This window comes from Salvelinus fontinalis, chromosome 26, assembly GCF_029448725.1.
Source record: "Salvelinus fontinalis isolate EN_2023a chromosome 26, ASM2944872v1, whole genome shotgun sequence".
In the NCBI taxonomy this organism is placed as follows: domain Eukaryota; kingdom Metazoa; phylum Chordata; class Actinopteri; order Salmoniformes; family Salmonidae; genus Salvelinus; species Salvelinus fontinalis.
The window spans coordinates 26,844,012-26,862,781 of record NC_074690.1 but is presented as its reverse complement, the minus strand read 5'-3'; the positions used below and the strand labels follow the sequence as shown (position 1 = coordinate 26,862,781).

At 42.2% G+C, this 18,770-nt stretch overlaps 1 protein-coding gene across 1 annotated transcript in view; it reads right to left on the bottom strand.

Moving 5' to 3' along the window:
* LOC129824025 (translation initiation factor eIF-2B subunit gamma-like) overlaps positions 1-4,252 on the bottom strand; it is a 45,056-nt gene extending 40,804 nt beyond the window's left edge. Inside the window, exons 1-3 of the mRNA XM_055883294.1 lie at positions 3,950-4,252; positions 3,516-3,677; positions 1,980-2,137 (exon numbers count right to left, since the gene is read on the bottom strand). Coding sequence (XP_055739269.1) covers positions 1,980-2,137; positions 3,516-3,663 — 306 coding nt within the window. The 5' untranslated portion in view covers positions 3,664-3,677; positions 3,950-4,252. The remainder of the gene's footprint in view (positions 1-1,979; positions 2,138-3,515; positions 3,678-3,949) is intronic.
* Positions 4,253-18,770: the final 14,518 nt, after the last annotated feature.

Here is an 18,770-nt window from a genome sequence, read left to right as displayed (position 1 = left end):
TCAACAAAATAAAGTTTCAAGAATGCTAATCTTATCATTTTCTAACTGCAGAAACAATTTCAGGACAATCTGATATAGTGAGTGTCGAAATCCTCTTGTGCTTTTTGAGGTGGAACGGCCCTACTAATAGCCTACAATAGTAAAAATTGCATTGAAATTACAATTCGTATATAATCATTATAATTTATACTTCATCTCCAACACATGCCAAAAATGTAATATCAGAAAACAAAGATTGAGAGGTTTAAACTTATTTAAGCCTAATTCAAATTGTGATTATACAGAGTGTAGTCTCTTCTATTACATGCACTTATGACAGAGGGGGAGCTCTACCAAAAGCTCTGTGTGTGTCTGTCTGTGTGTGTCTGTCTGTGTGTGCACGGGAGGGAATAGCAAGAACTCCTGACCTCCCGCTCTCACTCAACCATGTCTCCTGTGTCCCCACTCACATGAAAAGCCTGCTGCTCTGTGTCATACATACTGGACTCACTGCTGCTTCTTCCCCAGAATCTCCAACCAAGTAAAGAGGGGCAAACGTCAAAGTGGCTTAATGCTTAATCACTGCACTGAACAGAAAGTGCTTGTACACTAATCTTTTATCAATAGGTGACTTTAGGCAAATGGAACAGTATTTACTAAGATACACCCATCATTCTCCGGGCGCAGTGTGTTCGTGTGAGGAGATGGTCTGGGAGGGGAGAGACGACAGAGTGATTCCTATGCAGGGATTTGGAGCCCCATTGCCAGGTGTCCTCTCTCATCACCCCAGTGTCTGTTTGTGTGCTGTGCAACTCAATGCCTTTAATCTACGTGACTGTGGTGGATTAGGAATAAAGGCATGTGGAGGCACTGGGAGGGAAGGAAAGGAGCATGCTGGAGCCAGTTCTCTCATCACCCTGGAGGCCAGCTGAGGCCGGTTGGTTCTGTTTGCCCCCAGATAGTTAATGAATATCTATTTGTTTTTGTAACATGGTTTTACTGTAAGTTAACGCAAATAGGGAGTCTGAATAGGGACTCATGATGAGCCCCACAATCACTCTTAAGTCTGAACTAAATACTTTGTACAGTTACAGTACCAACTAGTATAACACCATAACAAAAATAATTGAATATGATCTAATTTTGACAAAAAATACAAAATATAAACCCCTCTGGGTCACAACGACCCAGATTCCACTCACGTCTCCCTGTACGGGCTCCAAAATGCAACAGACCAGGGTGGGTTTCAGTGAACCACCCTGCACGTTGGACAGCAACGGACTGCTTCTGACATCATCTGTTTGGAGAGCAGCGAGGGGAGGGAGGGCAATGGCTGGAGGGAGGGGACGGGGAGGCAGGTTTTCAGCAGGTGAAATGAGGCCCGTCGCTTAGCCGGAGCCAGGAACGCACGGATCAGTGGTCGCCCAGCGGCACACAGGATCTCCTGCTTCAATAGTCTCGCTGACCTCAGTCTTTCCATACTGTGTCCAGGTGAAACATGGGGCGCCTGTCTTCTATAGGCTCATTCAGGGGCTAGTAGTACCCTCGCTCCCTCACTGGATGAACCCCCCCTACCCACATGGTCCGGTTAAAACACTGACATACTGTGAGAACATTTGTGCAGGCATTTTTTCCCCTTTTCTTTTTTGAAATGATCAGTCATCCGTAGTGCCTAAAGCTGACTCTGTGGCCCCCCCAAATTCCAAAGCAATTAATCATTGATTCCACTTAATCTACGAGGTGCTCTACTATGAAACAGTGTTGACTTGGACTGTTAGACATACACTAATAATGTCTGTATTGATACGCCTGTACAGTATACTGATACAAATCATATATATATATATATGAGTAACACACCCATAACTCAATTAGGATTTATCCCCCTGGAGCACCCACAGTAGATCCAGCCAATGCGGTGGCAGAGAGAGCAGCCAATCTGGCTCTGAGATCAACGGTCTGTGTATGCATCCCAAATGGTAGGGTGCCATTCCACCCACCTTGACTTTCTGCTGGATGTGTCTGAGGGCGTCGGCGGTGCCCATGTCAGCATCCTCCTGGATACACACCAAGTCTAACTTCATCTTCACATCCAGCTTCACCTTGGGGTCTGTGCTGATCATCTTCTGCACCTCTTTGGTTGTGATAACAATTACCTCTACAGAGGACAAATAAAAGACATTTAGAAAAACTAAACCCAGTCAAGCAAATGGGACAGATAACAATGACCGAACATATTAGACATGTGCTAACTGGCAGAATGTACATTAGGAAAATCATTCAAAACACTTCCAATGGAAACAGAGCATGTGATAGATTTATTTACACATCGAGAACATTGCAAGGAAGTCTTGTAATGGAGTCTTGACTGTATAAATGTTTCATCCAAACTAGTTTGTTTACTGTTGCCTTATTTAGCCTTGTAAAATCTAATTGCAGGGCCTTACTAGTTGGCTTCTCACAGTAAGTACTGCCACACATGAAGTTACTATATGGACTGGGAGGGCTCTGACTAGAACATGTATTCCAGGTGGGATAGTATGTCAACTTTCGCTACATTATCTCCATTTGCAAAATCCCTATAGCCTATTTGTATGCACCAATTAGTGAAACTGGACTCCTATTAACAATAAAAGCAGTTAGCGTGAGTTTCTTTTGGTGGGATAAAACCTTGCTTTAGGTTATTTCAACACTAACGATAATGAGGAACTCAACAAGAAATCATAAAAAAATCCCCTCCAAAATCCACTCACCCCTTCCAAACACCACACCTTCTAGAAGACTGATACTCCAGTGGAGGGCCCTGACGTGCACTTTACCGAAGCACACAGGTGGACAAGAACAGCTTTCCCAGACCACAGTGGATGGCTATGAAAGTTACAACTAGGCCGAAAGGAGTCCTATATCAAGCCCCGAGGCATATGATTAGAGTGGAAAATAGTAGTTTTTATAACAATCCTTGTCATTTATCCCCCAATAATTACCTTCAACTTATCATTACCCAAATGCAGCCTGACTGGTGAGGCCTGGCAGCAAACTGACCACAGCTGGGACCTATAAACACTGTAAATAGGTCTACCCATGCATTCACTTGGTCTTAACTGCAATATTTAAGTATTCTAGCTAAACTCACATACTCCAAAAAACATGTTAGCTAGGCTAAAAACCAACTCCTCCTTATGTATGAAACAAATACTACGTAACGCGTCTTGGAGTAGGAGGCCGTCGTATTGTAAAGGTGGTATATGTCCTTTTTAAAAAGAATGACTCTGCAACTGATAGCACTAGAGCAGTACTTTGACTGACAGTCCCTATGTGACATCTATTGGGCCATTGGTTACAAACTACTGATACTGCCCACACACATGCAACTCTTATTCTGAAAACGGAAGCATCTACCAGTGAGTGTGTCTAACTGGTTGTTGTAGTAAACAAAACCAGCATTTGGGGATTTTATTTGATAATGAAAAAATGTGTAACAGTAATACACCAAAGTGGGTTTGATTGGATCGAGCCCTAAATGTTGAGAATATTACCTTCAAACCCAACTCTCTCCAGCAGGTTGAGGGGGTACCAGATGAGGGGCTTGTTTCCTACAGGTAGCAGAGGTTTGGGGGTGTTGTAGGTTAGGTCCATCATACGAGACCCACCACCAGCGGCCATCAATACCGCCTGCAGCTCCATCTGCTGTTACACACCTGGGAACACACACACGTCAAATTTGTGACCACATCAACATGATTGTACTGATAACCAGACTTGCTCTCTTGTTGACACCAAACAGTTAGCAAGTTATTGCATTATCCCAAAATCATAAAGCTAGCACACTCTAGCTAGCGGCACACAAACATATGCAGTCAGCTAACGTTACTGTAGCTAACACATTGATTCAATACGTGCAAAAAGTAATACCAAATTGTCAGGTTATGACCCCTAGTAGTAGATGAAACAAATCACATGCGTGACCTACCTATTGGATAACGTCAGCGGTTTATTCAGCAGCAACACGCTTGTCACCCAAATGACAGTGCTGTACAGTCACTGTTTACAAGCTAGCTAACTAAGAGTTCTTAATCCTGAAAAGTTCCACAGCCTCAACCGAGATACAAAATATCGTGATGTTATTATAATATGTAACGACCTTCACCGATACGTGGTAATAACTTTTAGTGAAATAATAAAACAATATTAGAGACAGTTCCCTAAACTGACTAGCGGCATGCTAGCTTGTATGATGACACTTTGCTACCATTGATGAAATCACTCCGGGAGAAAACTAGAGCCGGTGTATATAAGGTTCCTACCTACAGTCATTGGTCAGACTACAACAATTCAGGATTGACACAGTAAAAAAACAACGCAATTATCATTACCATCATCATCATATGTTTGTGGTTTGTTTTTGTGAGAACGAGATCACTTTTGGCTTTTTCACATTTCTGCTGTTTTCCATTAGATCCTATCACAGCTTTTTATCTAGGCTATCACCATGTTAATTTGCTATTTTGTTGACGTGCTCATTTGAAAACATTGATGGTTTTAAATATTTCTATGAAGTTTATTACCATGATTTTATAATTTAAAAATACATTTTTAGGAAAGGAAAGCTGAAAATGTACTGTGTGTGTCTTCACATGAAGAGCGTTCCTACAGATGTAGGATATTAATTGGAGCCAGTTTGCTACAGCAGGAAAAGATTCTTGCAGCAACTGGAAATGTGAATCATTATGTGGATTATAATGAATGGACGTTTTTCTAGGGGCTGATACATTTTTTCGTTAGGGCAAATCCAGTCTGAAAATTCTAAGTAGAATTTACAAACTTTAGTATACTTTTTAAAACTCAAATACACTACACGTTGGCATTTCCTGTAGTGCAGAACAGTTCTCAGCAACAAAAGACTGTTCAAATTAAGATCTTGCATCTGTAAATATTCACACCAGTAATTTCCAGGGACCAGGCTGAGGCCCCCACCAGTGCAGATTACCAGCCACCCAGCTCTTCCAGACAGAGCCCAAACCCCAATTCACCGACCTCCGATGTAACAGCAAATTGAACGCTGGGAATGTGGCTTGGCTTTGTTTTCTCTGGACAGGAGATGAGCTTCATTGGTAGCTGCCTGTTGAGGAAACATTGGAATAAGAGGACAGGCTGTTGCAGTTCACTCTGAAGAGAGGGAGAAAAAGGGAGAGAAGGAGAAAAGAGGGAACGCTAACAGACATTGCTGTTAAATGGACATTTCTTAGCTCTCGTCTAGCACCTTTGCTGTTGTTCTTCATTTATATCTTTATACAGTGTAACTTTGTAAATGTTCAGTGACTTAACTATGAGAAAACATTTTAAACTCCTTCTGGTCACCTTGACATAGCACTGCTCAGACACAAGAATGTTTACTGTGGTGAAAAACAGCTATTAGACCACCCGGATAATCATGTGTTGATGATGGGAGCAAAGTTTGCCAACTGGCAGGTAATGTAGTAGTCTACCTCCTCAATAGAAAGGTACACAACTGAACCACTGATATTTTGCCAATTAAATCCCATTTAACGATCACAAACAAATATTAGTGGTACAGTATTAACATTTTTATAACCAGCTAAACACACACATTTAATTTTAATGATATGGAAGGCAGAAATAATTATTTTATCCCCGAAAAATAGTTTTGAAATCATCTTATGGTAGCCTATCAAAAAGGAACATTGAACCTTGTTAAATCTTAAACTTTCAGGTTTTTAACATGCAAATACATTTTACAAATATATACAACCATGCATAACATCCAAGTATAACTTTTTACTTTGTTTGAAATTTTATAATAATCTGGCCCTGAGGATCCCATGAGGGGCTAACTTTGGTCTGGCTGTGTAACTCAAAACGGGTGTAGAATATAGGAGCATGTATTCATCTGAGAGGGATTACAAGACAGGGTCAAAATATCTTCATTATTCAAATCTGGTTAACATGACATGCTTCTACTAAAAATGGTCCTCCCCATCAACTACCCTTTACTAGGTGTTTTCTACATGCAGGTGGCATTACTCTTGTCATAAAAAAGGGATCTGACTGAAACTAAAAGTCAACCCATTTACAACATGATCATGACATTCCACATTTCTGCCCCAAAACATAAGGTCTAATTGATATACTATATATACGAAAGTATTTTGACATCCCTTCAAATTAGTGGATTTCGCTATTTCAGCCATACCTGTTGCTGACAGGTGTATCAAATCGAGCACACAGCCATGCGATCTCCGTACACGGACATTGGTAGTAGAATGGCCTTATTGAAGAGCTCAGTGACTTTCAACGTGGCACTGTCATAGGATGCCACCTTTCCAACAAGTCAGTTCAGAAAATTTCTGCCCTGCTAGAGCTGCCCCGGTCTACTATAAGTGCTGTTATTGCGAAGTGGAAATGTCTAGGAGCAACAATGGCTCAGCCGCGAAGTTGTAGGCCACACAAGCTCACAGAACAGGACCACTGAGTGCCGAAGCGTGTAGCGCGTAAAAATCGCCTGTTCTCGGTTGCAACACTCACTACCGAGTTCCAAACTGCCTCTGGAAACCACGTCAGCACAAGAACTGTTGGTTGGGAGCTTCATGAAATGGGTTTCCATGGCAGAGCAGCAGCACACAAGTCTAAGATTACCATGCACAATGCCAAGTGTCGTCTGAAGTGATTCTGGAGCAGTGAAAACGTGTTCTCCGGAGTGATGAATCACGCTTCACCATCTGGCAGTCCTATGGACGAATCTGGGTTTGGCGGATGCCAAGAGAACGCTACCTGCCCAAATGCATAGTGCCAACTGTAAAGTTTGATGGAGGAGGAATAATGGTCTGGGGCTGTTTTTCATGGTCCAGGCTAGACCTGTTAGCTCCAGTGAAGATACATCTTAACGCTACAGCATACTCTTCTGGGAATGCCACTATATTCTAGACGATTCTGTGCTTCCAAATTTGTGGCAACAGTTTGGGAAGGCTCTTTCCTGTTTCAGCATGATAATGCCCCCGTGCACAAAACGAGGTCCATACAGAAATGGTTTGTCGAAATCGGTGTGGAAGAACTTGACTGGCCTGCACAGAGCGCTGACCTCAACCCCATCGAACACCTTTGGGATGAATTGGAACACCGACTGTGAGCCAAGCCTAATCGCCCAACATCAGTGCCCAACCTCAATAATACTCTTGTGGCTGAATGGAAGCAAGTCCCGCAGCAATGTTCCAACATCTAGTGGAAAGCATTTCCAGAAGAGTGGAGGATGTTATAGCAGCATAACATATTAATGCCCAGGATTTTGGAAAGAGATGTTCGACGAGCAGGTGCCCACATACTTTTGTTCATGTAGTGTAATTCATAATAATGTGACTAGTGGAAAATGTGTTTTCAGTATTTTGGCACAAAGTACAGACCAAGAAAGTGTCTTAAAAGTGTAAATTAATGTTTATAAGAGCTATTATAAGACCATGCTATTTTCTAGCTATGCTATACTTTCTAAACAAATGTGATTGCTTTAAAATAACAATATTTTTTAAAGATATATTTCTATATGGTTATCCAATAGAAACCCTGGATAAAGGGCAATGATTCCAAGACTGATTGGAATGACCCCATGACTGATTTAATAACTTAGATCTACTATGTTGGCATATTGTGCAACTTGAGAGTATTAGTATTTTCTTACAGATCAATTTCAACATCTACACACAGACTCTCCACATGGCATTCTATTTTCAGAAAGAACAAGAAAAAAACTTTTGTCTTTCATCTTTCTGTGGGAAATTAGTTAGATGCAAAATGATGGAAATGCAGGTGCAAGGCTTTACAACTTCATAACCCATTGAAAATCCACTGAGCCCTGAATCATGACAATCAAAGCCTGACCATTTTGGCAATCAAAGGAATTGATGTAAATAACTATTTTGGCGCCATAATGATAATAAAGAGATCTAGAGAAAGCCCTGCCTGAACCATAAGGCTGCCACAGACTTGAAGCTCTGCCGTGATTTCCTCTGATTTCCTTTTCCTGGCTGTAGCAGCTCTTGTAAATCATTCCAATTCTCTTAAACAAGCCAGTTGGATTGGGTTGGGTTATATCATAAACATTCCACCGGCCAGACCACCCAGGGAGTGTGTCTTGGGCCCGACCGCCGCCTCCCTCTGAGTTGCAGTGCGGCCGAAGCACAACATGCTCAGTGTGGTTTGTGTTTGCGCCACTTCCAGGGCCAGCACTGGGGCCCCAGCTGCCATGGAAACAAAAACAGGCCCATTCACGGTCATCCACCGATGACATAGATAAACATACTATCTGAGCCTGTCTGTTTGTCCCACACATTTCAGATTTTATTCTCCTACAGGAAGCAGCAAAAGGACATGTCATTCACAGGATTTCCTGACATGATAGCATATTCCAAACATTATATTCTTGTTGGGACAAGCTGAATAGTATGAAAACACTTTTATCATCTGCCAGAAAGATTAAGGATGAAGGGAAAAGTGATGACAAGTTATATGTAGGTTAACTATATAACTATTTCATTCTTCAGAAGAAGGTGGTGTATTTAAAATAAACATTTAATGGTATTGATCAATTGTTTATGAATGTAGAAAGAATTTCATTCACTATTTTTCATTCACTTGCATACTCTAATTCTATAGCCTGAAACAAGACAATTTCCATTCCAAGACATGGTAAACATGGAGTTTATACTGTTATTAATATGTTGAAGGCATTTCTGCTGCAGCCCTATACCATACCACTCCAGCACCATGAAGTGTTGTGACAGTTTGGAAAGATCTTTGACTGCCTTCTCAGAATGCCTCACTTGACATCCAGTAAACTTCAAGGATTGATTTCAGTAAACTTCAAACATGCTGTAAACTTCAAAAGTCAAACTTTAAGTAAACATTCAAATTTGCAATTTCTCTGAATAGGTTCATTGTCATGGAATGTGGCAACATTGCTGTCTGTTCTACTCTGATTTGGGATTATGAGAAATGAGAGGAAACTGTTTGAATCAGTGAAACTAATTTCTGACACAATCCTTTAGCTGATGAGCATCATATTTTCTAGCTGTTGGGAATTATAATTACTGTAGTTACAATGATCTGCTTCATAAAACATTCTTCTCGTATGCTTTCTTTTCACATTTACATAGGCAAAGCACCTTTGACCTCAACATGAAAAGGTCCAAGACACAGGTGGTAGACACAGGAAATATCTCAACTGCATGGTTTTGATGAGCCAAAGCAATAAACGGTGGGCAACTCCCTGCCGGAAGGTCCTGGCATGTCTGTGCGCTCTGCTGTGTGAGTGCTGAGTGCATGTGTCAAGTATGTGACTATTTTACACATTTCTGGCATTGTTCATATTTCTACTGCTTAATAACTCTGGGCAGCTTGTAGTTTGGCTAGCTTGGTATAAAAAGGACCAGTGAGATGAAGAGATAAGAGGAAACTCTGCAGGCCTGGATTTACAGTAAAAGCCCCACCCAAACAGGGATGAAGGAGAAAGGGGGGGGGGGGGGGGTGGGGGGGGTATGTTGTGGGTTTTATAACTGTATGAAAACATGAAGGTTGTTCTTTAGTCGTGCCAACAGAAATTCCCCTCCTCTGGCAGGAATTGTGGTTTATACAGGAACATCTACAGTATGTACCTAAAACATGAGCACATCATCACCCTTTATAGTTGATCCTATAGGGGGATGATTGATTGTGTGATTCTGTGCTTCTATGTGTATGTGTGTGTGTGTGTTTATGCGTGCTTGCATGTGGATATCTGTGTGTGGTGCTGGCCATGTGGGTGACTGCTCTAACTCTGCTGGGGCCTGTTTTTGGGGGTGCCCAGCAAGGCAAAGCCACAAGAGTGCAAACAGCACCCTTCCCAGCACCTCTGATCTGTGTGTGTGTCCTCTCCTCTGGCTGTGTCCGCCCAGCAGGCCTCTGTCTGTCTGTCTGCCTGTCTGTCTGTGAGGTCCATTAACCACCATAATCCCCTCAGCCTCCGCACACTGCAGACAGCCACAGCTCCACTTGGTGTCCCCACGCACACACACGCAGTGGCCAGCCAGAGGCATTCTGGGGCAGAATCCACACTGACTCACTCATTACATGTCGCTGACTGTCCTCCTGTTACACAACATATGTTCCATCTCTCTTTTGGGCTAGGTGCCAAGTAGCTCGCTATTCCCTAATCAGCACACTACTTGGGCTCTGGTCAAAAGTAGTGCAATATATAGGGAATAGGGAGCCATTTGGGATGGGCCCCATGTCCATTCTTCTGCATGCCTGGGTCCCTCTGCTCTGTGGTCTGGCATGTGGAGCTGGCCAGAAACAGTCACATCATCATTACAGATGAAGGGAAGCAGTACATCTCAGCCTCGGGCTAAAGGGAGGATATAAAAGTCTGGAATCAAGTCCAGTAACATGTTATTTATCCCGGATTACATGAAGGAGAGTGATTTGTGATTTCCCTTGAATGATGTTGAAATGTCTTGGACAAACGGAGAGTGTATAGTTGTAGAATAACTATTTTGTGTTAATCTAAAGTTGTCTTCATGCTTTGGTATGTTTATCGAAAAGGATCAGTGGAGAGAATTACTGAGATAAATATGTTATGTTCGCAATTATGCTGATTATGAGATCCATCAAAACATTTAGAAAAGCGCTACTAGATTGAGTGGTAGTATGTTACTGTGAGCCCTGTAACTTGAGTGAATTAAAGATGGCACACAAACACATATATTATACTAAGTTAGGCCTTACTTAAATACTGAATAATTCCCAGACTAAGAGGGAGGTATGCTGGCACACATCGCCTGAAGAGAAAGACTTGTCATCGAGACAGATATCCAGCTGTCTTAATCACAGCTTTAGTGAGAACATTACTCACCAGGCTTTGGGCTAATTTGGCCAGGCACTATAATTCTGCAAAAAATCCTCTGTTTCCCTGAAGTGTCTGCCAGGCTTGCAGTGAAGTCGGAAGCAGAACTGTGGCTTTGGCTTAGCTGTGTGTGAGGTCCTTCACCTTCACAGGGTGAGCAGCCTGCTGGCAGAACAAACATGGGTGGGACTACACCATATACAACCATGCTCAAATCACACACTCTGATTTCATTAAACAGAGGAAGGAGGCCAACAAAGCAGGGCCTGGGCTGAGTCATGGACCATGCATCTTTCTCCCTCTCACTTTTTCGCTCTCTCTCGCTCCCTCTCAAAAATATAAACACAACATGTAAAGTGTTGGTCCCATGTTTCATTAGCTGAAATAAACAAAAAGCTTATTTCTCTCAAATGTTGTGCACAAATTTGTCTACATCCCTGTGAGCCGGTGTGGCATATAAAGAGGCTGATTAAACAGCATGATCATTACACAGGTGCACCTTGTGCTGGGGGACAATAAAAGGCCACTAAAATGTGTAGTTTTGTCAAACAACACAATGCCACAGATGTCTCAAGTTGAGGGAGCAAGCAATTAGCATGCTGATTGCAGGAATGACCACTAGAGCTGTTGCCAGAGAAAATAATTTTAATTTCTCTACCATAAGCCGCCTTCAACGTCATTTTATAGAATTTGACAGTACGTCCAACCGGCCTCACAACCACAGACCAAGTGTACCACACCAGCCCAGGACCTACACATCTGGCTTCTTCACTTGTGGGACCATCTGAGACCAGCCACCAGGCCAGATGATGAAACTGTGGGTTTGCACAACCGTCTCAGGGAAACTCATCTGTGTACTAATCTTCCACACCAGGGTCTTGACCTGACTGTATTTCGAGGTTGTAACCGACTTCAGTGTGCAAATGCTCACCTTCGATGGCCACTGGCATGCTGGAGAAGTGTGATCTTCATGGATGAATCCCGGTTTCAACTGTACTGGGCAGATACGTGTATGGGCGAGCGGTTTGCTGATGTCAATGTTGTGAACAGAGTGTCACATGGTGGTAGTGAGGTTATGGCATGGGCAGGCATAAGCTATGGACAACAATCACAATTGCATTTTATTGATGGCAATTTGAATGCACAGAGATACTGTGACGAGATCCTGAGGCCCATTGTTGTGCCATTCAACCGCTGCTATCACCTTATGTTTCAGAATGATAACGCACAGCCACATGTAGCAAAGATCTGTCCACAATTCCTGGAATCTGAAAATGCCCCAGTTCTTCCATGGCCTGCATACTCACCAGATATGAAACCCATTGAGCATGTTTGGGACGCTCTCAATCGACGTTTACGACAGCATGTTCCAGTTTTCACCAATATCCAGCAACTTCGCACAGCCATTGAAGAGGAGTAGGACAACATTCCACAGGCCACAATCAACAGCCTCCTATGCGAAAGAGATGTCACGCTGCATGAAGCAAATGGTGTTCACACCAGAAACCGGCTGGTTTTCTGATCCATGCCCCTACTTTTTTATAGGTCAATTACATGATCAAAAGTATGTGGACACCTGCTCGTCGAACATCTAATTCAAAAATCCTGGGCATTAATATGGAGTTGGTCCATCCTTTCCTGACATAACAGCATCCACTCTTCTGGGAAGGCTTTCCACTAGACGTTGGAACATTGCTGCTGGGACTTGCTTCCATTCCGCCACAAGAGCATTTGTGAGGTCGGCACTGATGTTGGGGGACTAGGCCTGGCTCGCAGTCGGAGTTCGAATTCATCCCAAAGGTGTTTGATGGGGTTGATGTCAGCGCACTGTGCAGGCCAGTCAAGTTCTTCCCCACTGATCTCGACTAACCATTTCTGTATGGACCTCGCTTTGTGCACGGGGGCATTGTCATGCTGAAACAGCAAAGGGCCTTCCACAAACTTGCCACAAAGTTGGAAGCACAGAATAATCAAGAATGTCATTGTATGCTTCACTAAAGATAAGGGGCCAGTCTGTCTGCCAGATGGTGAAGGGTGATTCATCACTCCGGAGAACGCGTTTCTACTGCTCCAGAGTCCAATGGCGGCGAGCTTTACACCTCTCCAGCTGGCGCTTGGCATTGCGCATGGTGATCTTAGGTTTGTGTGCGGCTGCTTGGCCATGGAAACCCATTTCATGAAGCTCCCGGTGAACAGTTCTTGTGCTGAGTTGCTTACAGAGGCAGTTTGGAACTCGGTAGTGAGTGTTGCAACTGAGATCAGACCATTTTTACGCGCTACATGCTTCAGCACTCGACGGTCCTGTTCTGTGAGCTTGTGTGGCCTACCATTTTGCGGCTGAGCCACTGTTGCTCATAGACATTTCCACTTCACAATAACAGCACTTAGTTGACAGGGACAGCTCCAGCAGGGCAGAAATTTGACGAACTGACTCGCTGGACAGGTGGCATCCTATGACAGTGCCACGTTGAAAGTCACTGAGGTCTTCAGTGAGGCCATTCTACTGCCAATGTTGTCTATGGAGATTGCATGTTTGTGTGCTCAATTTTATTCACCTGTCAGCAACGGGTGTGGCTGAAGTAGCCGAATCGACTAATTTGAAGGGCTGTCCACATACACTATATACACAAAAGTATATGTGACCAACAGATGCATATCTATATTCCCAGTCATGTGAAATCCATAGATTAGGGCCTAATGAATTTCTTTCAATTGACCGATTTCTTTGTAACTCAGTAAAATCTTTGAAATTGTTGCAGGTTGTGTTTATATTTTTGTTCAGTGTAGATTAAGAAAAGCATTACTATGCTTAGCAGTGCAGTAACTCAAACCATCAATATGTCTGGGTTACATGTTACAGTGAAATGCAAGACAAGACACAAACATGGCTGCAAATGGTGGGGAGATGACGGGTTCCTCAGAAATCCCTTTAAAATTAACAGCCAATAGGTCGCTTTGCCTGGTTTTCACATTTAAGCATATCCAGACTTTGGACAACACATCCAAAATATTTACATTTATTGGTCATGTTTTATCCCTTACTATGGTGTACGTGTAGTTACTCTTTCCTTTAAGACATGTTCTTTTCTGTTTAAATAAATGTTTATAGCATTCCAAACATTTTGTGTGAGAGTATGTGTGGTCCTGTCAGCACCTAGTGTGGTGTAATGTGGGCAAGGTGTGTGCGTGTGGGTGTGTTTGTGGATGCATATGTGCATGCATTTGTGTGTGTGTGTGTGCATACATTTTGTCTGTGTGCGCACGCATTTCTCTATGTGCGATGTGGCTTCCTGCAGGAACACCCATGGCTAGGTGAGGCCACATGTGATATTGTTGAAATGGAGTAACAACTGAAGCAGATACAAACAAGCAGAGTTCCACCCTGGATGTTCCTTCAACACCAGAGCTGTTTGAATGTAAACAGGTATCTTTGCAGATCTGGTCTGTATCCCAAATGGCATCCTATTCCCTATGTAGTGCACTACTTTTAACCAGGGTAGTGCACTACATAGGGAATAGGGTGCCATTTGGGATGTAACACTACACCATGACCTGCTGGAGCCACAGTGGCCCTTGAGACTATACTAGGGTCACAGTCCTGACTCCTTTTGGCTCACCAAGATACTCTCAAACACATCATGTTACAGATGTAGGATCTTCATTTGAGCCAGTTTGCTAGAGCAGAAAAATAATCCTGAAGCAACAGGAAATGTGAATATTTATCTAGATTATCATTAATGGACATTTTATTTAGGGGTTGTCTGACATTTTAAAGAGGAAATTACAAACTTTAGAAGCGTTTTTAAACATTGAATGCTAACTACAAGTTTGCATTTACTGCCATGCAGGAAAATTCTCACCAACAAGAGTGATCAAATTAAGATCCTACATCTGTATTATCACAAGATAATTTTATATCACAGCACGCATTTAACATTTAACTGACCTGAAATAATTCTATTGACAAACAACAAAGAAATAAATATGTGGAAAATGTAATTTAAATAACCATGCAATCTAATAAGTGAAACATTGTTTCTTCAGCAAGGTAATAGGGTTTCACTCCAAATAAAATGGTCTCACACCATAAAAATAATTATGCTATCACTATTGTAAATGCATTCTCTACTAAGTGATACTTCAGCATGTTTCAGCATTTGCTAATTTCCCCATAGGACTGTAACTCCAAGCACCATAAAATGTGTGGAAACAATTGTGTGTATTAAGAGGCCATTATAAAAGTAAACAAAACCCAACCATACCGGGTTTACACCCATTATTCACCTAGTATTATTTATACATGTATATCTACTTAGATCTGATTTGAGAATTAGATTTGACTCTTTGTAACAGCTCTCCCTTGTGGTAAGCCTGGGGAATTGCTAGATTCATATTTCGTCTCGGCCAGTGAGACAGGGCTGTTACGTTACCATTTAAACCCCATAAGATCAGAAGCAGACAGGTAGCTCCATGTACCCTGCCCTGATTCTGTCTGCCTCCCTCTTACCCCCCTCCAGCCTGTGGGGCTGCCTGCCTGTCTGACACATGGATGATGAGGATGGGATGAGAATTCCTGCCTGCTGTGGCTGGTAGCAGCTTCCGCTGGCTCTGGGAAATCAGTTGAACTGGAGGCATCCTGTGAATCCCAGAACAGGAGTAAATCATCCTTAACTAGCCCCCTCACACACCACACTGCACCCAGGCCAGAAAACCAGCCATGTGTTTCGCTTCTCCAGCCTTGTGTATGTGTCTGTGTGTGCGCGTGCGTGTCTCCACTCTGTGTGTGTGCGTGTGTTTGTACGTGCATTTGTGCATGTGCTAGCATACGTGTGTTTGTGTGGGCGTGCACACGTGTGTGTGCAGCTGGATCCATCTTTCTCTCCAAACCCATTGAACAATACTCCCCCTCCCACACAAAACTATTTCACAGAAAACAGGGAGACTTTTAAATAGGGGCCTGACAGTCGGCCTAATGGAGACAGAGACTGCGTCCCAAATGGCACCCTATTCCCTACATAGTGCACTACTTTTGACCAGAGCATTGGCCTTACCTCCTAGTCCAGATGTCCTGGTCCCATCATACAGTGAAGGTAACGTCACACACAGCAGGGATAAATAACACACATTTGACGTGAAGACACTTTTAGTAGGTTTCATAAGACCCCGGTCATCCCAATTGTTCCCACAGTGCTGTATTTAAAGACGGTTGTTTGGAGGTAACGACGCTCATATACAGTACTGTAACACACAGACAATTTGATCTACAGAACTGATAGTAGTTTATGTTTTTGTTTCAAAGGATCAAACTTGATATGTGAAAACACATGAATGTAAATGATGACACTTCAACAAGACATAGCAAAAGCTATGTAGAAAACTGAGATATAATTTATTTGGATATGCTGACATGCCAAGGTCTGACGTTTTGCTTTGTATAATGCTGTATATGTCATATAGCATATACGGTGCCTTCAGAAAGTATTCACACCCCTTGACTTTTCCCACATTTAGTTGTGTTACAGCCTGAATTTAAAATATATTACATTGAGATTTTGTGTCACTGGACTACACAACATATCCCATAACATAAAAGTGGAATAATCTTTTTAGAATTTTTTACAAATTAATAAAAAATGGAAACCTGAAATGTTTTGCCAATAAGTATTCAACCCCTTTGTTATGGCAAGCCTAATAAAGTTCAGGAGAGAGTCTATTGATGCACCCATGCCTCAATCTAAGTAACAATAAAAAATCTGCATCAAAATCCGTCCGTTGAAGCTAGAGATATGTATGGAGGGAGTTTTGTGCCCAGAAAACAAAAATATTGTTTTGCCAATAAGTATTCAAGCCCTTTGTTATGGCAAGCCTAATAAAGTTCAGGAGTAAAGATGTGCTTAACGAGTCACATAAATTGCATGCTAAAAAAGCATGCTCAAAGGTGAATCTTAATTGAAATAGCATTTTAGTTCAGGGCTAGGCTTAATCTGTGTACGGGAAACCAGTCCTATATAATTTTACACTTCTCCTCACTGTATGCGTTCCTTAGTGTTCAGTCAGATGTTAAAGTTGGCACTGCAGTGGATAGTAGCCCTGTTATGGGCTCCAGACCAATTCTGCTATTTTGTGTGTGTTTTTTTACGCTGATCTTAACTTATTTTGTACATAATGTCTCCGCCATCATTTCTTATGACTGAAACCATCTTTAGGACATCAGAACAGCGATCACTAACCTCGACTTGCATGAACATTTTCACTTCAACGAGTCGACAGCTCTGCACGTTCTGCTTACTCCGGACCAGGCCCTAATCCCCTGGACTCGTAAAAGGAAGCAACGATGAAAGAGAGGCAGGTGATGCGACATTGGTGAAAAAATAGACCACCATCACCCCCTGTACTATTGGCAAAAGTGCAGACACTGGAGAACAAACTAGAAGAGCTCTGTTCAAAATTGGATGGTCAATTATCACGGGCAAGTCATACTGACAAAATTGTTGAGAAGATGGGGGGGGGGGGGGTATGTATGCTATTAATAGATGTTCTGTGTTTTTGACACAAAAATCAACTGCTCTAGTTGTTCAGGCTCTGGCCTTGTCCCTTCTTGATTACTGTCCGGTAATATAGTCAAGTTCAGCAAAGAAAGACCTAGCAAAGCTGCAGCTGGCAGCATGCCTTGCCCTTAATCCTTAAGAGTCTATTGATGCACCCATGCCTCAATCTAAGTAACAATAAAAAATCTGCATCAAAATCCGTCCGTTGAAGCTAGAGATATGTATGGAGGGAGTTTTGTGCCCAGAAAACAAAAATATTTCCTGAGCTTTGTTATATCTCCTAGATTTGTTATGCCTAAATTATCTATGGTATGACCACCTTAAAACAATCCCATATGTTAGTTTAGCTTCCATCTCCAATTACACCAAGCAAATAGTTTACCTTAATTTTTTTTTATTAAACAGCAACTCCTGAAATGGTGGAACTGTGAGGGGACACACACACAAACACACACACACCATTTTTTGTTGTATTTTTATTTTTTATTTTTTTGGTATTGTTTGTATATCGTTGTATTTGAAATTGTCCTTATCAGTGTTTTTTACTTTTCATGCTTTGTATTTTTTTGTGGACCCCAGGAAGAGTAGCTGCTGCTTCTGCAAAAGCTAAAGGGGATCCAAATAAACAAATAAACCAGTGACGGATGCGGATGCTAAGACACAGGACTGTTTCGCTAACACAGACTGGAACATGTTCCAGGATTTATCTGATGACATTGAGGAGTTTACCACATCAGTCACTTGCTTCTTTAATAAGTGCATCAACGACTTCGTCCCCACAGTGACCGCATGTACATACCCCAATCAGAAGCCATGAATTACAGGCAATATCCGTACTGAAATATAGGTTATAGGAAGGCCCAAAAAATGTGTCAAAGACGGCAAGCGATACCGGAGCGCCAACTCAAGGTCCAAAAGGCTCCTTAACAGTTTCTACCCCCAAGTCATAACACTGCTGAACAATAACTCAAATGGCCACCCGGTTTATTTACATTGACCCCCCCCCCCCTTTGTTTTTACACTGCTGCTACTTGCTGTTTATTATCTATGCATAGTTATTATCTATGCACCTCAACTAACATGCACCCACGCACATTGACTTGGTACCGGTACCCCCTGTATATAGCCTCGTTATTGTTATTTATTGTGTTACTTTTTATTTATTTATTGAACTGCATTGTTTGTTAATGGCTTGTAAGTAAGAATTTCATGGTAAGGTCTACTACACCTGTTGTATTCGGCGCATGTGACAAATAAAATGTGATTTGATTTTTAGAGCTGCCATTTTCAAGGAGTGGGACACTAATCCAGATGCTTATAAGACATACTACTACGACCTCCGATGAGCCATCAAACAG